At 41.0% G+C, this 21,111-nt stretch overlaps 1 protein-coding gene and 1 long non-coding RNA gene across 3 annotated transcripts in view; both read right to left on the reverse strand.

Annotated features, from left to right (window-relative positions):
* Positions 1–523: 523 nt before the first annotated feature.
* On the reverse strand, positions 524–1,977 carry LOC308359184. Its single transcript, XR_013968387.1, has 2 exons — positions 1,875–1,977; positions 524–1,450 (listed from the first exon to the last, which is right to left on the reverse strand). It is a non-coding gene; the product is annotated as an uncharacterized lncRNA (long non-coding RNA).
* A 451-nt stretch (positions 1,978–2,428) lies between these two features.
* Positions 2,429–21,111, reverse strand: part of LOC308359175 (cytochrome P450 3A12) — an 83,772-nt gene continuing 65,089 nt past the window's right edge. For both annotated transcript variants that reach the window (XM_080829948.1, XM_080829947.1), the window contains 6 exons: positions 16,352–16,479; positions 15,520–15,586; positions 10,781–10,941; positions 7,916–8,142; positions 4,035–4,197; positions 2,429–2,844 (listed from right to left, as the gene is read on the reverse strand). In XM_080829948.1, the coding sequence (XP_080686074.1) occupies positions 2,749–2,844; positions 4,035–4,197; positions 7,916–8,142; positions 10,781–10,941; positions 15,520–15,586; positions 16,352–16,479 (842 nt within the window). In that variant the 3' untranslated portion in view covers positions 2,429–2,748. The remainder of the gene's footprint in view (positions 2,845–4,034; positions 4,198–7,915; positions 8,143–10,780; positions 10,942–15,519; positions 15,587–16,351; positions 16,480–21,111) is intronic.

The following is a 21,111-nucleotide window of genomic DNA, read 5'->3' on the forward strand; positions in this document are numbered from 1 at the left end:
TGACCCAGTATTTCATAATCCCCTGTAATCTGTCAAAGTCAGGAATTGGAAGCTGACAAATTTTGCAAATAACAGTCAGATACTTCCATTTCCCTAACAGCCCCACAATGTCCTTCATAGCAGAAGCACCCTGCTCACACACTGAGGTTACATGTCACCCCTCTTTAGTCTCTTTTGTTCAGTCTGGAACACTTCCTACTTTGTCTCTGGTTTTGGTGGTAAAAAAAATCCAGCAAGCAAGTTGAACATCTAATCGGCTTTATTAAGCAATTCATGCACTGGCACCATCCCACCTGCCAACTCGACAGATGCTCCCAGAAGGTGTACAAATGCACGGTTTTCTAGGGAGGAGAGTGGGGCAGGAAGAGCACAGAAGGAAAAGGAAGCATTGCTTCAGGACAGGACACCTTCATTCTGGGGAATGGACTTGAAGATGACTCACTAGTGCACATCAGGAAATTTCAGACAGACTCTTGAATGGTCCCCTTCCTGGGATAGGTTGATCCATAGTTGTTTGTTGTGAGGTGGAGTTGGGGGCCAGTGACTCCAATACTGGCTTGTGTTTTCTTTTTTTTTTTGTTTTTTGTTTTTTTTTTTTTTGTTTTCAGGGCTGTGATGTTGTAGAAGATTACATACCAGTTACAAATTAGAGGTAGATATTCCTTCATTCAGGTCTGTCTCACAATTTGGGGGATTTCTTTTCAGGTTTGCCTCCTTGGCAAGAATATCCCAGAGGGGATACTGGGTTCCTCTCACTGCATCCTTTCCGGTGATGCTCCACCCCTTCCTCCTGTTCCTGATGATGCTCACTGGTCTGCTGGGTCTCTGCTCTGTGAGCTGCTCTTCCTTCAGGAACTCATGGGTGTCTGAGCTGTAGTACTTTGAAACTGTGTGAGTGTCCACATCGATTGTAATCTGTTCCTACATTTCTCTCCACCTGTGTGTACTCGAGTGTCCAGTTTTATTCAATGGGCTATAATCTCTTCCTATCGTTAGTTATTATGATGCCCAAATCATGCCTGAGGGGTGGATGAGACCCCGCATGTTAGCTCTGTGTCCTATGGACATGTCCCCATCATTGTGGAGCACAACATGCTCCTAGCTCATCATGTTCTCTGCCAGTCTGGAATCAGTCATTTCTCTGAAAAGCCCTAGTTCCCTTCAGTGGAAAATGACATTTGTGAGCCAAGATCTGGGCAGTAGGTATGCTCTTTGCCCTTACCGAGTGACTGTTTCTAAGAACTGTCCATGGAGAGAGGTGGGGAATATGTGTTCTTGCACACACAGAGACACACACACACATTTCTATCTCTCTACCAATCTATCATCTATCCATAGGATAGCACAACATTACATTGACACACTCACTTCCAGTCTCCGAATACACAGGCTTCATTTGGCTTTCTTCCTTTCCAAATCAGTGACTCCCTTCTCCAACAGTGAGAAACTCCTGAAACCATTTAGTGGTAATAGATTTACTTATTTGATCAATCCCCCTTTATGTAACTAACCCTCATTCCATCCCTTAACACTCATGTATCACCCCCACCATGCTACTTGGGTTCTCCATACTGTACTTGGGCTCCGAGGGCTCCTTCAGACCAACCCTTTGTGTGGGTGCCCTTCTCATCTAGCGTGGGCTCCCACACCCATGCCAGCCTGATTTTCCATGTGTACACCCTCCCCACCACTCGGTCTCTAACTTGGAGTCACTGTGACTCTCCAGTGTGGGGCTGCCCACCTGGATGTGCCCCACTGATGGCATTAGGACTAATTATCCAGAAAACAAAGGCAAAGGAAGAGGCCAGGAGATGAGACAGAAGGGGCTGGAGGGTAGGGGAGAAATAGGAAGAATTCCATGCAGCTCTTCATACCAACTGAAATGGACAAATGCTTTTAGCCTTCCTGCCAAGTCAACTGGCCAATCAACCACCTCTGATTCAATGTTCATTCTGTCAGGACAGTTGCGAGCTGAGGCTAGAACACAAAGAAAAAGCACGTCCTCTGCCTACCAGAACAGCAGGGCAGATGAGACAAAAACTAATCATATAATACTGAGTGCCTCAATTTGAGAGTTAGAAAAAACATGTGCTCCACAACCTGTAGAATTAAATTGTGAATATACTTTCTGACCAATGAAGTCACAGTGGATTAACTCTCACTTATCTTAATATATCACATTGGAGTTCTGAATGAGCTCCACTCACCCAGCGACTGTGATGGTCAAAACATTCAGTCACTGGCTCTCACTCATTGTTCTATGGATCCCCCTTTAATGTTAATGTGCACAAATCTATCAGTTCAGACTTTTGAAAGTGATGTTGGTTGACTTGCTCAGTGTGATATTTAATGTAGCATATTCAAAATAAGACATGTGATAGAAATATCACTACCACAGTCATGACAATAAGTCTTATTTTCATTAAAGTAGATTGATAAAATTGTTGAGAAAGTTTTATTTTTGATCAGGGGAACAGATGGTATTAACTGGGGGTAGTCTGTGTGAACCAGACAGGCTGAGTCTATATCTCTGGCACATTTTGGTCACCTCCTTCACTCTCCACAATACAAAATGCTCCACACAGACACCAAAAAGGCAAAATGAAGGTATGGAAGACCTAGTCATCTGTCATGGGCAGTAGATGCAGGCCATCTTCATTTCTGGGTTTTACTCACAAAGGAAATTGAGGTCTCTGGTGATCTGGGATACGGCTTCTTGAAGAACAAAGAGGAAGTCCATAGGGAAAGTCAGGCTCCACTCACACTTCCATCTCTTGGCTCAACCTTGAGAACAATGGGTTTTTCTGGTTGAATTAACCCTTGAACATTTAATTTCATGGGGATCTGCAACAGTTAAACAAGCATATGAGAACCAACAAATGAAACCCTGCCAACAACAGAAGCAAAGAAGGCAAGGTACATGAAGGACAATGATGCATTACAAACATATAAATACTATTATTAGATTCATCTATCTCTGATTCTTTAAAATTACTCTGTAAGCTATCAAGAGTGAAGCACGGAAGCATCCATCTTTCACTCATTCAACAGATGATCTATTGTTACTCTGCACCAGGCTGGAGACACATTCATGTTAGCTGGTGTTCTTCTTTTATCTCAATTTTTAGGAAAAAGGATGAGTCTTTAACATTTAAAACAGATTATTAGCCATTGTGGCAAACAATTTTGAAAAGTGTCTGAGTTAATTTTCTATATGTTGGCTCCTGAGTGTTTATTCCACATTTTGTTGTATGGACGTCCACATTGCTAAACACGCTGTCACCTCTCTCATGGAAACATCCATTCATGGTGACAGACTGGGATGGAAAGGAAGCACAGCCTGACAGGAGCCAGGCTTGCAGAAGGTGGGGCCATGTACCCAGGATGGCCTGGACCCTGGGAGTCCTTCACATCAGGCAGACATGCTTCACACCAGATTCTCAACCTTGCTTGCCCTTGAGAATCACAAGGGTTCCTTTAAAGCCACACTCTGGGTGAATTAGATTAGAGTTTCTGAGATGACCTGGGCATCAGGATTTTTCACAACCCCACTGATTCCCACATACAATGATGGTTTGAGAACCTCGGTCACCAGAGTGTCTATAAGTTGTGGTGGAGAAGAGCATTGTTCAAAAGTCACATCGTGGTTATCACTGCAAGTCATGACTGTGCACAACTTGGTTCCTTCCTTTCTGTGGACTTAAAAGAAATTTAAAATACTGCTCAAGGTCATCAGTCTGTGTAAAATGATGTCACATGAACTGTACTGACCATGTGACCCTTATGGTTGGGTGGTCATAAACCACAGATATGGCACTCAGGAACTGAAGGGCCCTTGAATGTCACAGATGGCTTCAAATAGATCCTCTGGCTGATAGAACAAATTACTAGGCATAAATGAGTCCATACACACACACACACACACACACACACACACACACACACACACACAGCCTTATTCCATATCTCTTAGTTACCAAAAAAAAAAAAAAAAACAATAAAACATTCTTTTCGCAGAATGTGCTCTCTCTGACCTGTGTTTCTTTACAAGGTTTGAAGGAGAAGTTCTGCAGGACTCTGACAAGGGCAAGTTTCATGTTCATGATCGCAAACCTCATCCCAATGCAGTTTCGGGGTCCAGTTCCAAAAGGCAGATATGTATAAGGATTTATGCTGTCCTTGTTCTTCTTACTGAACCTGGTTCCACAATACAAGTTGGAAACAAGTTAGGAAACATAAAAACCACAAGAGCTACATATTCGAGCTTCTCAACCAGGGGTACATAGGAAATTTGATGCGCTGGTTACAGAAATCCTGCTATGCTACTCTGCTGTGACAATTATAAGCTACAGGTTGTTGCATACCCCTTCCTCTATAGGGGCATTCAGTCTTTCTGAAGAGATGGGATGAATGCCTTTGAAAAGATTTATCTTAAACACTAGAATTATATTCAGGGTAGTGAGATGTTCACCAGCTGAAAGGCAAGCAAAAAATGAACCTGATGAAGAAAATGTAGGATCTTGCCTCCACTGACTGATGTTGGTCATATATTCATGGGAAAAGGAAGCAGGACAAATGCCTCCCATGGTTTACATTGTTATTTTTTCCCTTTACCTCCTTACCTTCCTGCTAGGACCACCACAACCGATTTTCAGATGATTTACATAGGCATGTGATTTTCAGATGATTTACATAGGCAGCTCCACTATAATCATATTCACAATTATGAATAATCACTCAAATTACTGAGTTTTGGTCTATCTGCCCCACAAAGCTATAAACTCCTAAAAGGTATGGCCAAAATTAGCAAGACAGGAAACAACGTGTGTTGGAAAGGATGTGGAGAAAGGGGAACCCTCTTACACTGTTGGTGGGAATGCAAACTGGTGCAGCCACTTTGGAGAACAGTGTGGAGATTCCTCAAGAAATTAAAAATAGAGCTTCCCTATGACCCTGCAATTGCTTTACTGGGTATTTACCCCAAAGATACAGATGGAGTGAAAAGAAGGGCCATCTGTACCCCAATGTTTATAGCAGCAATGGCCACGGTCGCCAAACTGTGGAAAGAACCAAGATGCCCTTGAACGGATGAAAGGATAAGGAAGATGTGGTCCATATACACTATGGAGTATTATGCCTCCATCAGAAAGGACGAATACCCAACTTTTGTACCAACATGGACGGGACTGGAAGAGATTGTGCTGAGTGAAATAAGTCAAGCAGAGAGAGTCAAGTATCATATGGTTTCACTTATTTGTGGAGCATAACAAATAATATAGAGGACAAGGTAGATGGAGAGGAGAAGGGAGTTGAGGGAAATTGGAAGGGGAGGTGAACCATGAGAGACTATGGACTCTGAAAAACAACCTGAGGGTTTTTGAAGGGGCGGGGGGTGGGAGGTTGGGGGAACCAGGTGGTGGGTATTAGGGAGGGCACAGATTGCATGGAGCACGGGGTGTGGTGAAAAAACAATGAATACTGTTATGCTGAAAATAAATAAAAAATTTAATAAAAAAAAAAGGTTAGACCTACAATTTATTCAAAATTTATTCCTCCATATTTATATCAATGAAAAGTGATAATGGCATTGTGGTGAGGTACTATTTAAAACTAACTATATTATAGAGAAGATACTAGAATGTTAACTGATGATATGCTTTAATGTAATACGGAAAGCAGATAAGGAATTATAAGTGCATGGATGGGGCAGCTGATACGGGTTAGTGTTTGTTGGGCAGGTGATGGGCACATATAGATTCATGTAAAGTATTTCATAGACTTGTGTCTATAGAATATGTTTGTGCATGTGTCAAAATTCTCCACAATAGGGGCACCTGGGTGGGTCAGTTTGTTAAGTGTCTGCCTTCAGCTCAGGTCATAATCCCAGGGTCCTGGGATCAAGCCCCATGGCTCACTGCTCAGTGGGGAGCCTGCTTCTCCCTCTCCCTCTACCCCTTCCCCCACTTGTGCTCTTTCACCCTCTCTCTCACGCAAATAAATAAAATCTTCTTTTAAAGATTTTATTTATTTATTGGACAGAGAAAGAGGCACAGTGAGAGAGGGAACACAAGCAGGGGGAGCAAGAGACAGAGAAGCAGGCCTCTTGCTGAGCAGGGAGCCCAATGTGAGGCTCAATCCCAGGACCCTAAGATCATGACCTGAGCTGAAGGCAGCCACTTAATGACTGAGCCACCCAGGTGCCCATCAAATAAATTAAATCTTTAATAAAATTATCTATAAAGGGATTTTTAATGCATGGATTTCATACTGCCTGGCACAGTCCCTGACATACACAGATGAGCACTTCCTCTCGTGACTGAATGAATCACAGACAAGTACCAGGAGTGCTCCCTGGTTTCCATTAGAGAAGCTACAGGAGAGGGAACTGCTGAGCTTCTGGGAACCATCAGGTCTCCTGGTACAGAATGCAGATGACTTGGTCATTTTGAGATCTTTCAGCAAGTATGTGTAGATGCATTGCAAGCACTAGGGATGCCATGCAACAGAACAAGGGCTCTGCCATCGAGGAGCTTAGAGGCAGGGGCTAAACATCTAAATCACTAAAACGTTCATCCAAATTTTGCTCACCAATATGAAAAACAGGAAAGCACGGACTGTAGCAGAATTCGGGCTGCGCCCAAATCCAGACTCTGCTCTGAATCATCAGAAGAGAAAGCTCAAGACCCCTCCAAGGAGGATGTCTCAGTCAGCTACAGAGCAAATGAGCTTGCTCTGGATGAACCCAGATGCTGAGAGAGGTGGGAGCTGGCACAGGACCACAGCCATCGGCACAGGCCTGTGTGCCTATGTCCTCCTGAGACTGTTCCTCCTGTCAGGGACATGAACTCAGCTCCACAGCCACTGCTCTCCCACTACAGCTAGCAGAAACGGTGGCCCAGGGTTGCAAAGATGGAATGTGAGAGTGTGAGGGGTAAATTCAGACAGCTAGAGAGAGCAGAAAAACTTCAAGGAAAAATAGTCCCATTGTCTTAAAAAGGATAACGGTAATGTATATTATAGTATATGCGTAATCACAAACACAAATATGGTATGTTGTTTATAGCTTACTGTTACATTAAGTAAGTAGTTCAAAAATATATCTAATGCCATTGTATGTAGGGACCATATCTTCATAAAAAAGATTTTATGAAGATATGGTCCCTATACACAATGGAATATTATGCCTCCATCAGAAAGGATGAATACCCAACTTTTGTATCAACATGGACAGGACTGGAGGAGATTATGCTGAGTGAAATAAGTCAAGCAGAGAGAGTCAATTATATGGTTTCACTTACTTGCGGAGCATAAGGAATAGGATGGAGGACATTAGTAAAAGTGAATTGGGAAAATCTGAGGGGGAGATGAACCATGAGAGACTGTGGACTCTGAGAAACAAACAGAGTTTTAGAGGGGACAGGGGTGGGGGGTTAGGTGAGCCTGGTGGTGGGTATTAAGGAGGACACGTATTGCATGGAGCACTGTTGTGGTGCATAAACAATGAATCTTGGAACACTAAAAAAAAAAATCTAAATTTTAAAAAAGTATATATATATATATATGTATGTGTGTGTATATATATACACACACACATATATACATACATATATATACACACATACATATATATATTGCCAAACTAACTTTTATTAATTTATATGCATAGAAAAATATCCACAGGACATATATCATATGATTAATAATGATGTATGTGACTGGTGATGACATTAATCTTTTTTCTCAACTAGAGTTTCCAAAATTTTGACAATGATCATCTTGTAATAAAAAATACTTCTAAAAATAAAAAGATGTACAAATAAATAATTGTCAACCACATGCTTCTCATCTATACAAAGGAAATATCAGAATATCCTCCAAAATGAGAGTGGGTTCCCCATTCTAGGGTTTCCTGTACCTTTCAGGGCGGAACTCCTCAGGCTCTGGCCAGAGATCCTGGTCTCGGTGAAGAGTAAAGACTGGCACCATCACCACTGTCCCTTTGGGAATAAACACACCACTGATTTCCACATCTTTCTTACAGACTCTCTCAAGTCTACCACCGATTGGGTATAATCTCAGAGTTTCATTCAACACCATGTCCAGATACTCCATCTGTACAAGACCATCATAAGTGGGTGGTGCCTGGAAGGAAACAAACAGATTTTGATACATTGAGATTTGGAATCAACATACAACTCACTCTACACATTATTCCTGAAGTGTTAGGAACAACTAAGAATCATGTATTTTGGTAAAGGACTTTTATGGACATTTTCATATCTACCATGTCCTTTGACCTGCTCAGTGGCCCACTGACATGTGTACAATAGTAATGACAAGGGGATACTGCTGGGACAATCCCCTAAACAGGGTCTGAAATCCTTCCTAGGTAGTGATTCTTCTTCCTCATGTGAACAAAAGAGACTAAGACTATGACACTTAATGGTTTTTTTTAGTTTTTTATTTAAGTTCAATTTAGTTAACATATAGTGTATTATGAGTTTCAGGTGTAGAATTAAATAATTCATTAGTTGCATATAACACCCAGTGCTCATTACATCAGGTGTCCCCCTTAATGCCCATCACCCACTTACCCCATCCTCCCATTCACTCCCCTCCAGAAAACCCCAGTTTGTTTCCTATACTCAAGAGTTATAGTTTGTCTCCCTCCCTATTTTTATCTCATTTTATTTCTCCTTCCCTATGACCCTTAGTCATCAGTGAAATATGTTGAAGTCACCATTTCCTTTCAAAACAGAGGTCACACACCCACACCATAGAAGAAGAACATACAACAGAAAATATCTCCTCTTCCACACAAACTCTTCTAGTAGAAATATCCTGCTTCCTATCTTTTCAATTATATTTACAGTATTTAGAGAGAAACACTGTATTACATAAAAACTATAATTGGGGGAGACACTAGTTCCTTTCAACACAAATAGGGCAAGAGAGGGGTAGGACTGGATGCACCGACTGTGGAAACACAATTTCAGTCCTAGGGAATATTGGGAAGGGGATCAGATCTTAGCCCCAACCTCTATGACTGGAAAGGTCTCCTCATTGTTGGTCTGAGGTTTCACGCTTTGCCCAGGCCAGGTCTCTTCATAAACTGTGAGTTGAGTTTCTTGTTCCTTTATAAGTTCCTGTAGTTCCTTCCTAAGCTGGGAGTTTAGTTCCTTGTTCCGCAGCCAACAATTAGTCCCCAAGTTCCAGACAATACAGGTATAAGAAAGTGGAGCCTCTTTCCCCAGTACCACCAAATAACTATATGAAGCAGAGGCTGACTCCCATGCTGGACATGCAAACGTGAGTTAGAAGTAAATCTTTTTATGAAAACCCACTGGATTTGATATACAGTGGAAAAAAGACAGTCTCTTCAATAAATGGTGATGGGAGAATTGGACAGATATATGTAGAAGAATTAAACTTGACCATTCTCTTACACTGTACACAAAGATAAACTCAAAATGGATAAAAGATCTCAACGTGAGACAGGAATCCATCAGAATCCTAGAGGAGAACATAGGCAGTAACCTCTTCGATATCAGCCACAGCAACTTCTTTCAAGATATGTCTCCAAAGGCAAAGGAAACAAAAGTGAAAATGAACTTTTGGGAATTCATCAAGATCAAAAGTTTCTGCACAGTGAAAGAAACAGTCAACAAAACAAAGAGGCAACCCACGGAATGGGAGAAGATATTTGCAAATGACAGTACAGACAAAAGGTTGATATCCAGGATCTCTAAAGAACTCCTCAAACTCAACACACACAAAACAGACAATCATATTAAAAAATGGGCAGAAGATATGAACAGACACTTCTCCAATGAAGACATACAAATGGCTATCAGACACATGAAAAAATGTTCATCATCACTAGCCATCAGGGAGATTCAAATTAAAACCACATTGAGATATCACCTTACACCAGGTAGAATGGCCAAAATTAGCAAGACAGGAAACAACGTGTGTTGGAGAGGATGTAGAGAAAGGGGAACCCTCTTTCACTGTTGGTGGGAATGCAAGTTGGTGCAGCCACTTTGGAGAACAGTGTGGAGATTCCTCAAGAAATTAAAAATAGAGCTTCCCTATGACCCTGCAATTGCTTTACTGGGTATTTACCCCAAAGATACAGATGGAGTGAAAAGAAGGGCCATCTGTACCCCAATGTTTATAGCAGCAATGGCCACGGTCGCCAAACTGTGGAAAGAACCAAGATGCCCTTCAACAGACGAATGGATAAGGAAGATGTGGTCCATATACACTATGGAGTATCATGCCTCCATCAGAAAGGACAAATACCCAACTTTTGTAGCAACGTGGATGGGACTGGAAGAGATTGTGCTGAGTGAAAAAAGTCAAGCAGAGAGAGTCAAGTATCATATGGTTTCACTTATTTGTGGAGCATAACAAACAATATGGAGGACAAGGGTAGATGGAGAGGAGAAGGGAGTTGAGGGAAATTGGAAGGGGAGGTGAACCATGAGAGACTATGGACTCTGAAAAACAACCTGAGGGTTTTGAAGGGGCGGGGGGTGGGAGGGTGGGGGAACCAGATGGTGGGTACTAGGGAGGGCACGGATTGCATGGAGCACTGGGTGTGGTGAAAAAACAATGAATACTGTTACGCTGAAAAGAAATAAAACATTAAAGAAAACAATGAATAGTGTTACACTAAAAAGAAATTTTTTTAAAAACCCACTGGATTTGAGAGCTAATCTGTTACTGAGATATAACCAAGCCTATTCTGACTCCCTCCTCAGTAGGACCCACTCACCTTCTTGGGGAAAGTCGCATCAATCTCCTCCTGCAGTTTCTGCTGGACATCAGGGTGAGTGGCCAATTCATACACAAGGAAGGAAAGAGAAGTGCTAGTGGTCTCGTAGCCAGCAAAAATAAAGATAATAGATTGGGCCACGAGTTCCAGATCAGACATAGCTAAAAGAGAAGGGAGACATTTGAACTAAAACAGATGAATATAATATACCACATTACAGGTGATGAGCAATCTATTTGAAACTCACAATTCCCTTGGGGGAAAATTTAAAAGCAATCCAGAATCAAACTCACAGTGGTTTACACCCTGATGTCTATCTTACAGAGCCAGAAGAGCCAGAAGTTTTCTTGACCTGGTTATTCCCGTGGTCTATACTATTCTTGACCATCCACTCCTCTCATACCACCTTTCCCACCAACACAGATAGGTGATTTCAGGAAATGGCATTTTGTCTAATGTACACAGAGTTATCAGTATGTCCTTTGGAGAATCCCAACAGGACTTCAGTCCTAAGTCACATGGGATAGCATTCTCCCCCAGGAAAACTTAAGTCCTTCCAGCTAAAACAGAATATATATTTCTTTAGAGAGTTTGCAATGTGTCTATGGCCATACCACCCTGAACGTGCCCGATCTCGTCTGATCTCGGAAGCTAAGCAGGGTCGGGCCTGGTTAGTACTTGGATGGGAGAGAGTTTGCAATGTTAAGGTTTTTTTTGTTTGTTTGTTTGTTTTTTAAAGATTTTATTTATTTATTTGACAGACAGAGATCACAAGTAGGCAGAGAGGCAGGCAGAGAGAGAGGAGGAAGCAGGCTCCCCGCTGAGCAGAGAGCCCAATGTGGGGCTCGATCCCAGGACCTTGGGATCATGACCTGAGCCGAAGGCAGAGGGTTTAACCCACTGAGCCACCCAGGCGCCCCTGCAATGTTAAGGTTTAGTCAGGAAGGCATTGTCAGGAAAAATGAATGATATTTCATCTAAACATATTTGTGGGAACTTTAAGAGAACATAATTGGGCTACAGATAAAATCTTGCTGCTCCAAATGTGGGATCTGCAGCATCTGGGAGCTTACTAGAAATGCAGAATCCCAAACGTCACCCTAGAACAATCAAATCAAAATCTGACCTTTCATGAGATGTGGTGATCTGTGTGCACAACTTATCTTGAGAAGCACAGCGTATAACTTTCCGAAGTCTCAGCTAATAGAAGACCTGGCACACAACTTCTCCAGTATGTACAGAAAATATGACACAGACCAAATGAGAAGAGTGATGACTAAACTAGGATAATTCGTACCATTAAAGGAGCAGAGGAAAGAAGGTGTCAATAGCAGGGTACTAGCTAGCGAGAAACAGACAAACTGTATCCAGTGAATGGAATTAGTGATGCCTATTCAATCATGGCCTGGATGTCACCTTCCTTATGGAATGACCCCACTCTGAATATAAGTTGGCATCTCCCTTGATTTTCTCCTGGCAGGAACTCAGCATGGTCATGCTCTAATTTCTTTCATCAGAACTGTATCAGGATATTTAGATACTTAGAGCACTGGAATGGCAATTCTACCATAAATATGGAATTCATAACCAAAAGTAATACAAAGAGTGTATAAAAGGTCTATAGAGTTCTGATTTCCCAGTCACACTTCTGTGATGATGCTTTGGATAAATTCAACTATCAAATTCTTGATAATTCCATGATAATCAAAGTTTAGAGCTGTGCTGTCCAATAAGGTAGCCACTTGCCAGATGTGGCTATTTTTATTTAAATTTTACTTAGTTATACTAAATCCAATATAAGATTCAGATCTTCATTGACACTAGCCACATGTCAAGTGCTCAAAAATCACATGTGTGTAGTGGTTGTATACAGAACCAAGCATATATAGAGTATTTCCTTCATCATAGAAAGTAGTAGAACTAGAGAGAGAGAGAGAGAGAGAGAGAGAGAGAGAGAATAGAACAATACAGGGGCACATGGGTGGCTCAGTCTGCCTTGGTTCAGATCATTATCCAGGGTGCTGAGATCGAGCCCCACATCAGCCTCCCTGCTCAGTGGGAAGTCTGTTTCTCCCTCTCCCATTCCCCCTGCTTGTGTTCTCTCTCTCGCTGTCTTTCTCTCCATGTCAGATAAATAAATAAAACATTTTTTAAATTTAAAAGAATAGAAGTAGACATAGTAATAGATACACATATACAGATATTAGTGATCTAAAAGAGTAAGTCCATCATTTTTCTCTAGAATAAACGCTTATATAGTCAAGAATTTTGTTAGATGGTTGTCAAACCATACATAGCTTGAAATTAGCCACAATTTTGAAATTAACCACAATTTCTGTCATGGAAACCACAATACACCAAGCCTCCTTTTCTCTTTCAGATGCAGAGACCATAATTAGATCACTGGTTATGAATATAGAAATATTTATATTGGGCCCCTGGGAGGCTCAGTGGGTTAAGCCTCTGCCTTTGGCTCAGGTCATGGTCTCAGGGTCCTAGGATTGAGCCCCACATCAGGTCTCTGCTCAGCAGGGAGCCTGCTTCCCCCGCCCCATCTCTGCCTGCCTCTCTGCCTACTTGTGATCTCTGTCAAATAAATAAATAAAATATTTTTTAAAAAGGAAAAAAAAGAAATATTTATATTGACTAGTCCTGTGTAAATATGGTTGATATTCTGGGCTTGACCCACTGAGAGGAAATAGAAGCAAAGAAACCCTCATAGCAACAAGTACTCCTAGATCCTAGATTCTGGTTTCTAAATATCATTCTCACTAAAAGGAAACAGAGCTTCCTGGAGAAAATTGCCGATTCCAAGGCTCACCAAGGGAAACAGAAGAGAAACTGGAATGTCCCACATCAGAATGCAAGGAAATGGTCAGGAAATAATATGGCAAAAGGATACAGAATACTCTGTGTGCCATAGTGGTAGATATACATCACTATACATAGGTCTAAACCCATAGCATAAACAACACCAAGGGTGAACTGTAATGTAAACTATGGATTTTGGGTGGTAATAAGGTGTCACTGTATGGACATTGACTACAACAAAATTACCACATCATGGGTGATTTTGTTGGGGGGGGTGCTGCATATAAGTGGGGTAGGGGGAATATGGGATAAATCACTGTGTCTTTCACTCAATTTTGCAGTGAACCTAAAACTGCTATAAAAATTAAAGTCTAGGGCCTCCTGGATGGCTCAGTTGGCTAAGCAACTGCCTTTGGCTCAGGTCATGAACCCGGAGTCCTGGGATCAAGTCCCACATTGGGCTCCAAGCTCCATGGGGAGTCTGCTTCTATCTGACCATCTATCCTCTCAATCTCTCTCTCACTCTCTCTCTCAAATAAATAAATAAAATCTTTTAAAAAAATACATAAACAACCTGAGGGTTTTGAAGGGGCAGGGGATGGGAGGTTGGGGGAGCCATGTGGTGGGTATTAAGGAGGGCACATATTGCATGGAGCACTGGGTGTAGTGCAAAAACAATGAATACTGTTACACTGAAAAGAAATTTTTAAAAAAATTACCCTGCCAAGACAAACTGTAGAAAGTGGAAACAAAAATAAAACAGCATTAAGGAAAAAATAATAATAATAATACATAAAGTCTATTGGGATGCCTGTGTGGCTCAGTCGGTTAAGTGTCTGCCTTCCGCTCAGGTCATGATCCCAGGGTCCTAGGATCAAGTCCTATATTGGTCTTCTTGCTCAGAAGCTCACCTGCTTCTCTTTCTGTCTTCCTCTCCCTCTCCTGTGTTATCTCTCTTGCTAACAAATAAATAAATTAAATCTTTTAAAATAAATAAAGTCTACTGAAAACATAAAAAAAGAAGTTGAAAGAAAAAAAGGACACAGGAGCCCAAATGAAAGGGCTTACAGAGACAAATCTGAGAAAATTAACAATCTAAATAAAAAATGATATAAGAGACTAAGTAATATATGAGATCATACTGACATATATAAATAGACAAATACAGAATACTAAATATTATACACAACTAGTGAATTGTTGAACGGTACATAAAAACTCATGATATACTCTATGCTGGCTAATTGGACATAATAAAAAATAAAAATAAAAAATAAATAAGCAAATACAATAATGATGATGAATGGAAAGCTCACCCTAACAATGGACTATCACTCCAAATGTAGAAGAAATGGTAGAAGTAGAAAGTCATCATTTCCAACCATCATAGTATTAATGGTTTTTGTCAAATACCATCCATGGATGATAAAAGTAGTAGGTGATGGTTTAAAGAGAAACACCATGTGTACACAGTCACAAAGGCATCCTGCACCAGTTACTTCTTAATTACAAAAGGAAAAGAAAAACTTGCAGTAGATTAAGCCAGTGAACACAAGTTTAACCAAGTGTTCCAAGTGAAGGTCACCAATACTGCGGCCAGGTGCCTCCTGATGTGAGGAAGCCTTGATGTGAATTTCCAGGCAGAGGTTCTGATTCAGTGGGCCTGGAATAGGCTGGAGGATTGCCATTGCAAACAAGCTCCCATGTGGCAGACCACTGATGGCTTTGTCTATCATCGCCCTTCGAGCTTTGAACAAACTGTGGCTGTGTTCTTCTGGAAAATGCTCTGGCTACCATTTGCATCTGAACATGCGTCTTGCTTCAATTTTCTGATATTCCATCTGCTAAAACTCTTCCTCCGTATCTCAGAACAGTCTCCTGTCTCTGAGCTGCCCCATCAAGAGTGCTCTGAAGCTCTCCTGGCTTACCTTTATGGGTGTCCATTTCTTTGGAATTCTGGGAGTTAATCATCAGCTGAAGAAAGTCCACTCGGTGCTGGACACAGAAAGAGACATTTCAATGACAAAAAGTCACTTGTGAAGTCAGAAATAAACAGGGGTGCAGAACCTAACTTTCTCCTGAGAATATGGCTCCTTTACACCCAGAGTCCACAGGAAGCTTCTGTGTCAGCGTCTTCCAATGCCCCACCCTCTCAGAACTCTGCACAATCTACAGAGAGATCCTGGGGTACCAGTCCTATCTCTCTGTCCTATATATACCCTAGTTCCGGCTGCCAGGCCTAAGAAAGGCAAACCCTACTTGGCCAGCTTGCAGCCTCAGTGCCCAAAGAAAACACCTGCTCATTCCGGACTATGACAGCCTCAAATTTAACATAACCAGGCACCTGAGGGGACCTTCCACCAGAAAATGTGTAAGAAAACACTTAGAATTGAAGGGATCCTTTGCCAATGTAAGATATGGTAAAATTATACTACCAGGAAAAAGATTTTACACAGTAATTTTTACGTTTTGACCATTTATTGAAGGGAAGTGGTAGCTTTTCTCTCACCAAAGTTTATGCACTAACATACTCATTGGCATGCTTATTCTTAAATTTTAAACACTTTCTGACTCATCTTCTTATCTCCTCTCCTGACCTCCACCTTCTTCATTCTCTCTAAAATGTTAGAAGTCTCTTGCCCTAAACTCTAGAGTTCTCTGTTAAGCATAAAAACATACTTAGCAGTGTGCACATCAGATGTATACAGCTCAATAAAAGATCAAAAGTGAACATGCACATGGAACCACCACTGGATTTACCTTTTGTTTATCTTTGAGACGACTTTCCTTCATCCTTTCTACAGATTTCTTAAAAAAATCAGTAACTCTTTTTGGAAATAGCCAAATATTTAACATTTCAAAAACTGGGGTAAGGAATGGAAACAGTACTATAAGAAAAAAAAAGGAAAAATCAATGAAAATGCAAAATTTCCCTGAAGCAATTATAATTTGGTCTACCAACCTGAGGATTAAAAGACACCAGGATTCATTCATATCAGGAGTTATTACCTCTATGACATTTATTCAAACTTTCAAGCTAATGGCTAAGCCACAGCAAGTCACACACACAGGCCACCATTAGAGCAGTCAGATCAGTGTCTCCTGCCACATCTATGGAGTTACCAAAGGAACAGGATTACATTCTTGAATCTCTTATCCTTTTATTTTTAGACTAGAGCATATTAGGAAACACAAGACCATAATATGTTACTTTAATATATCACACAATTTAAGAAATTGTGTCAGGATAGAATAATACATAGTATGCCCTTCAACAACAACAGAGTAAAACTAGAAAACAAAAACATAAACTAGGGGCGCCTGGGTGGCTCAGTGGGTTAAAGCCTCTGCCTTCGGCTCGGGTCGTGATCCCGGGGTCCTGGGATCGAGCCCCGCATTGGACTCCCTGCTTGGCAGGGGGCCTGCTTCCCCACCGCTCTGCCTGCTTGTGATCTCTGTCTGTCAAATAAATAAATAAAAACCTTAAAAAAAAAAACAAAAACTACATGGAAAACCCACAAATCTGTGGAAATTACACAGTACACTCTTATACAGCCAGTCAGCAAACAAAAAATATAAGGGGCATTTTAGAATTACTTGGAGAATATATGCATGAGGAAACCAAACACCAAAATTCATGGGATGTAGCAAAAGCAATGACCAGAAAGAAATTTATCATTATATATGCCTACCTTTAAAAAGAACCAAGATTTCAAATCAATGACCCAGATTTCTGTCAAAAACATCCCAAAAATACAAGAGCACACTAAACTAAAAGCAAGCAGAAGGAAGCATATAATATAGACAAGAGCAGAAACTTAAGAAATCAAGACTAAAAAACAAGAGAAAATTCAAAGAAAACAAAGCTGATTCTTTCAAAAGACCTTAAGCCAGACAACCGAGGGAAAAGGAGAAGAGATTCCAATTACTGTCATCAGAAGTGAAAAGGGAGATTGCTGCTGACATTACAAAAATAAAAAGGACTAAAGGGGTGGAGCACCTGGGTGGCTCAGTGGGTTAAAGCCTCTGCCTTTGACTCTTCCTGTTCCCAGGGATCGACCCCACATCAGGCTCTCTGCTTAGCAGGGAGCCTGCTTCCTCCTCTCTCTCTGCCTGCCTCTCTGCCTCCTTGTGATCTCTGTCTGTCAAATAAATAAATAAATAATCTTTTTAAAAAAAGGACTACAGGGAATACTATGAAACTGAATGCCAATAAATTAGATGAAATGGAAAAATTCCTAGAAAAAGATACACTAGAAAGTGACATAAAATCACATAGACACACACACACACACACAGGCAATCTGAAAGACAAATAAAAAGACTGAGTTAGTAGTGAAGAAACTACTGACAAAAAGGTAGCTCAGCTCCAGGCGGTTTCTCAGGTGAGCTCTAGCAAATATTTAAAGTTCAATCAACATCAATTTTGCACAAATTCTTCAAAAAATAGAAGAGGTAGGAAGATTTTCAAACTCATTCTGCCTAGCCAGTTTTACCCTGGTTCTAAAACCAAACAATAATATCACAATACAAGAGAACTACAGACCAATATATCTTAGAACACAGAAGCACAAATCCTTAACAAAATATTAGAAAACTGAACCCAGCAACATATCAAAAGAAGGATATACCACAACCAAGAGGGGTTTATCCCAGCAATTCCAGGTTATTTAATACAATATAATAACAAAATGTTTTAAAAACCACACAGTGGGGCACCTGGATGGCTCAGTGGGTTAAGCCTCTGCCTTCAGCCCAGGTCATAATCTCAGGGTCCTGGGATCAAGGCTCTCATCAGGCTCTCTGCTCAGCAGGGAGGCTGCTTCCCCCCTCTCTCTGCCTGCTGCTCTGCCTACTTGTGATCTCTCTCCCTCCATCAAATAAATAAATAAAATCATTTTAAAAAAATGAAATAAAAATAAAAACCACACAGTTATCTCAATTCAGCCAGAGAAAGTATTTGACAAAAATCTAACACTATTTGGTAATAAAAACACTCAACAAACTAGGAGCAGAAAGGAATGTCCTCAACCTGATAAAAGGCATCTATGAAAAACTCATACCTAATGTCACACTTAATGGATATAGACTGGACACTTTCCCTTAAGATTAAACAAAACAAGGTTGTCTCTCTCACCACTTGTATTCAAATTGTACCAGAAGTTCTAGCCAGGAAGAGAAAGAAAGGAAAGAAGGAAAAAATAGAGGTGGGGAGTGAGGGAAGGAAGGAAGGGAGGAAGGGAGTAAGGGATAAATGGAAAAGAAAAGAAAAGAAAAGGGAGAGAGAAAGAAAGAAAAAAAAGAAAAAAGTTACTCATAAAGGAAATAAAGAATAAAAGCATCTCTTATTAGACAACATAATATTGTACATAGAAACTCTGAAGGAATACAATAAAAGTCTACTGGAACTAATAAACCAGTTTAGCAGGGCTTCAGGATACAAGATTAATATAAAAATCAATTCTATTTCATGGCTGTGGTGAGACGTATGCTTCTGCGGGGCTTTTCTGTCCCTCGGCAAGGTTTTTGACTTGGGAGTAACAGGGGCCCACAACTCATCACCCCAGCACTTTGGAGGTTGCTCCTGTGCCAAGGACCACCAGGAAACCATCAATTGCTGAACACTCAAAGCTAAGGGGGAGATAGAAGAGCAACAATTTTAAAAACAGAAAATTGACCACTTTCTAGAAGGTAGGACATGCAGAGAAGTGAATCCTAAGTGACAGGGAGATAGACCTCAGGGGGAGGGGCTGGCTCCCAGAAAGTGAGAGAGCAGGTGAGCACAAGATCGGAACTTTTAGAAGTCTGCTCCACTGAGGAATGTGGCTCCAGAGGCTAAGCACAGGGTGGAGCTCTTGCAGGGACAGTGTGGTCTCAGGACCCACAGGGACACAAAAAGACCAGGGGTGTCTGAGGGTGGCAGAACTCCCAGGTATTGGAGCAGGGAAGCTGGCTGCAGAGACAGAGCCAAGAACTGGGCTCTCAGCTTGGGATTACCTTAAACCGTGATCCAAGGCACAGTCATACCACTGCTCTTCGAGCAGGAACCCCACAAGTGACAGATCCGGAGAGACTCCCCACCACCTCCTTCCAGAGGAAGCAGGAGCACACTGCAGGAATCTGCTGGGTTTGGAGACACCAAAGGGGGCCGTGCGCCAGAGAGAGAAACACTCAGTCACAGGCCGGGTAAGCACGGAGCACAGCTGGAGACCAGGGAGACGGGAGGGACTGACTGCTTTTCTCTGAGGGTGCATTGAGGAGTGGGGCCCCAAGCTCTTGGACACTATGGAGCGGGAGATTGGGAGGCCACCATCTTCATTCCCATCCTCCAAAGCTCTACAGAAAGTGTTAAGGGAACAAAAGTTCTGAGAGCGAACCCAAGCAGATTACTTATCCTGGCCTCTGGCAAGGGCAGTGCAATTCCACCTCGAGCAAAGACATATGAGAATCACTGCAACAGGATCCTCCCCCAGAAGATCAGCAAGAATATTCAGCCAAGATCAAGTTCTCTGATCAATGAGAACTGCGGAACTCCAGAGCTAGGGGAAAGCAACACTGCATGGAACACTGGGTGTGGTGCATAAACAATGAATTTTGGAACACTGAAAAAAAATTAAATTTAATTTTAAAAAAAAAGAATTCATGGCTTTTTTCCCATGATCCTTTAGTCTTTCAAAGATAAATTTTTTAAATTTTATTTTTTTCTTATTCTATTTTTTAAATTTTTCCTTTCTTATTTTAACGTTTTTTAACTATCTTATCAATACCTTTTTAAAAATCTTCTTTAATTTTCATTGTTACAGTCATATTTTATCCCTTCATTGTATTTAACCTTATTTTTTGTATACATATACAGTTTCTTTTTCCTTTAAAATTTTGGCATACAATTTCTTCTAATGGATCAAAATATACACCAGATCTAGCACATGGCTTTGTTCTAGTCTCCAGCCTGATCACATTCTTTCCTCTTTTTTTTTCTTTTTTCAACTAACTTCTTATCTTATCAATTCCTTTTTTAGAATCTTTTTTAATTTTCATCTTTACAGTCATATTCCATCCCTTCATTGTGTTTGCCCTTATGTTTGTATCTATGTAAGTTTTTCTTTCTTTACAATTTTGAGAGGTAGTTTCTTCTAACAGACCAAAATACACCCAAAATCAAGTGTGTGGCTCTGTTCTATTCACCAGTCTAGTATATATAACCTTTTTTCCCCTTTCTTCTCCCCCTAGAGACCCTAGTTTCAGGTCTCTTCTAACTTGGTTGTGTATATTTTTCTGGGGTTGTAGCTATCCTTTTAGTATTTAGTATTTTGTTCTCTCATGCATCTATTCTTATCTGGATAAAATGACAAGGTGGAAAAACTCACCACAAAAAAAAAAAAAAGAACAAGAGGCAACACCAATAGCTAGGGACCTAATCAATACAGACATTAGTAATATGTCAGAACTAGAGTTCAGAATGATGATTCTCAAGGTGCTAGCTGGGCTCCAAAAAAAAAGCATGGAAGATATTAGAGAAG

The sequence above is a fragment of the Martes martes genome (genome assembly GCF_963455335.1).
Source record: "Martes martes genome assembly, chromosome: 18".
NCBI classification, from domain to species: domain Eukaryota; kingdom Metazoa; phylum Chordata; class Mammalia; order Carnivora; family Mustelidae; genus Martes; species Martes martes.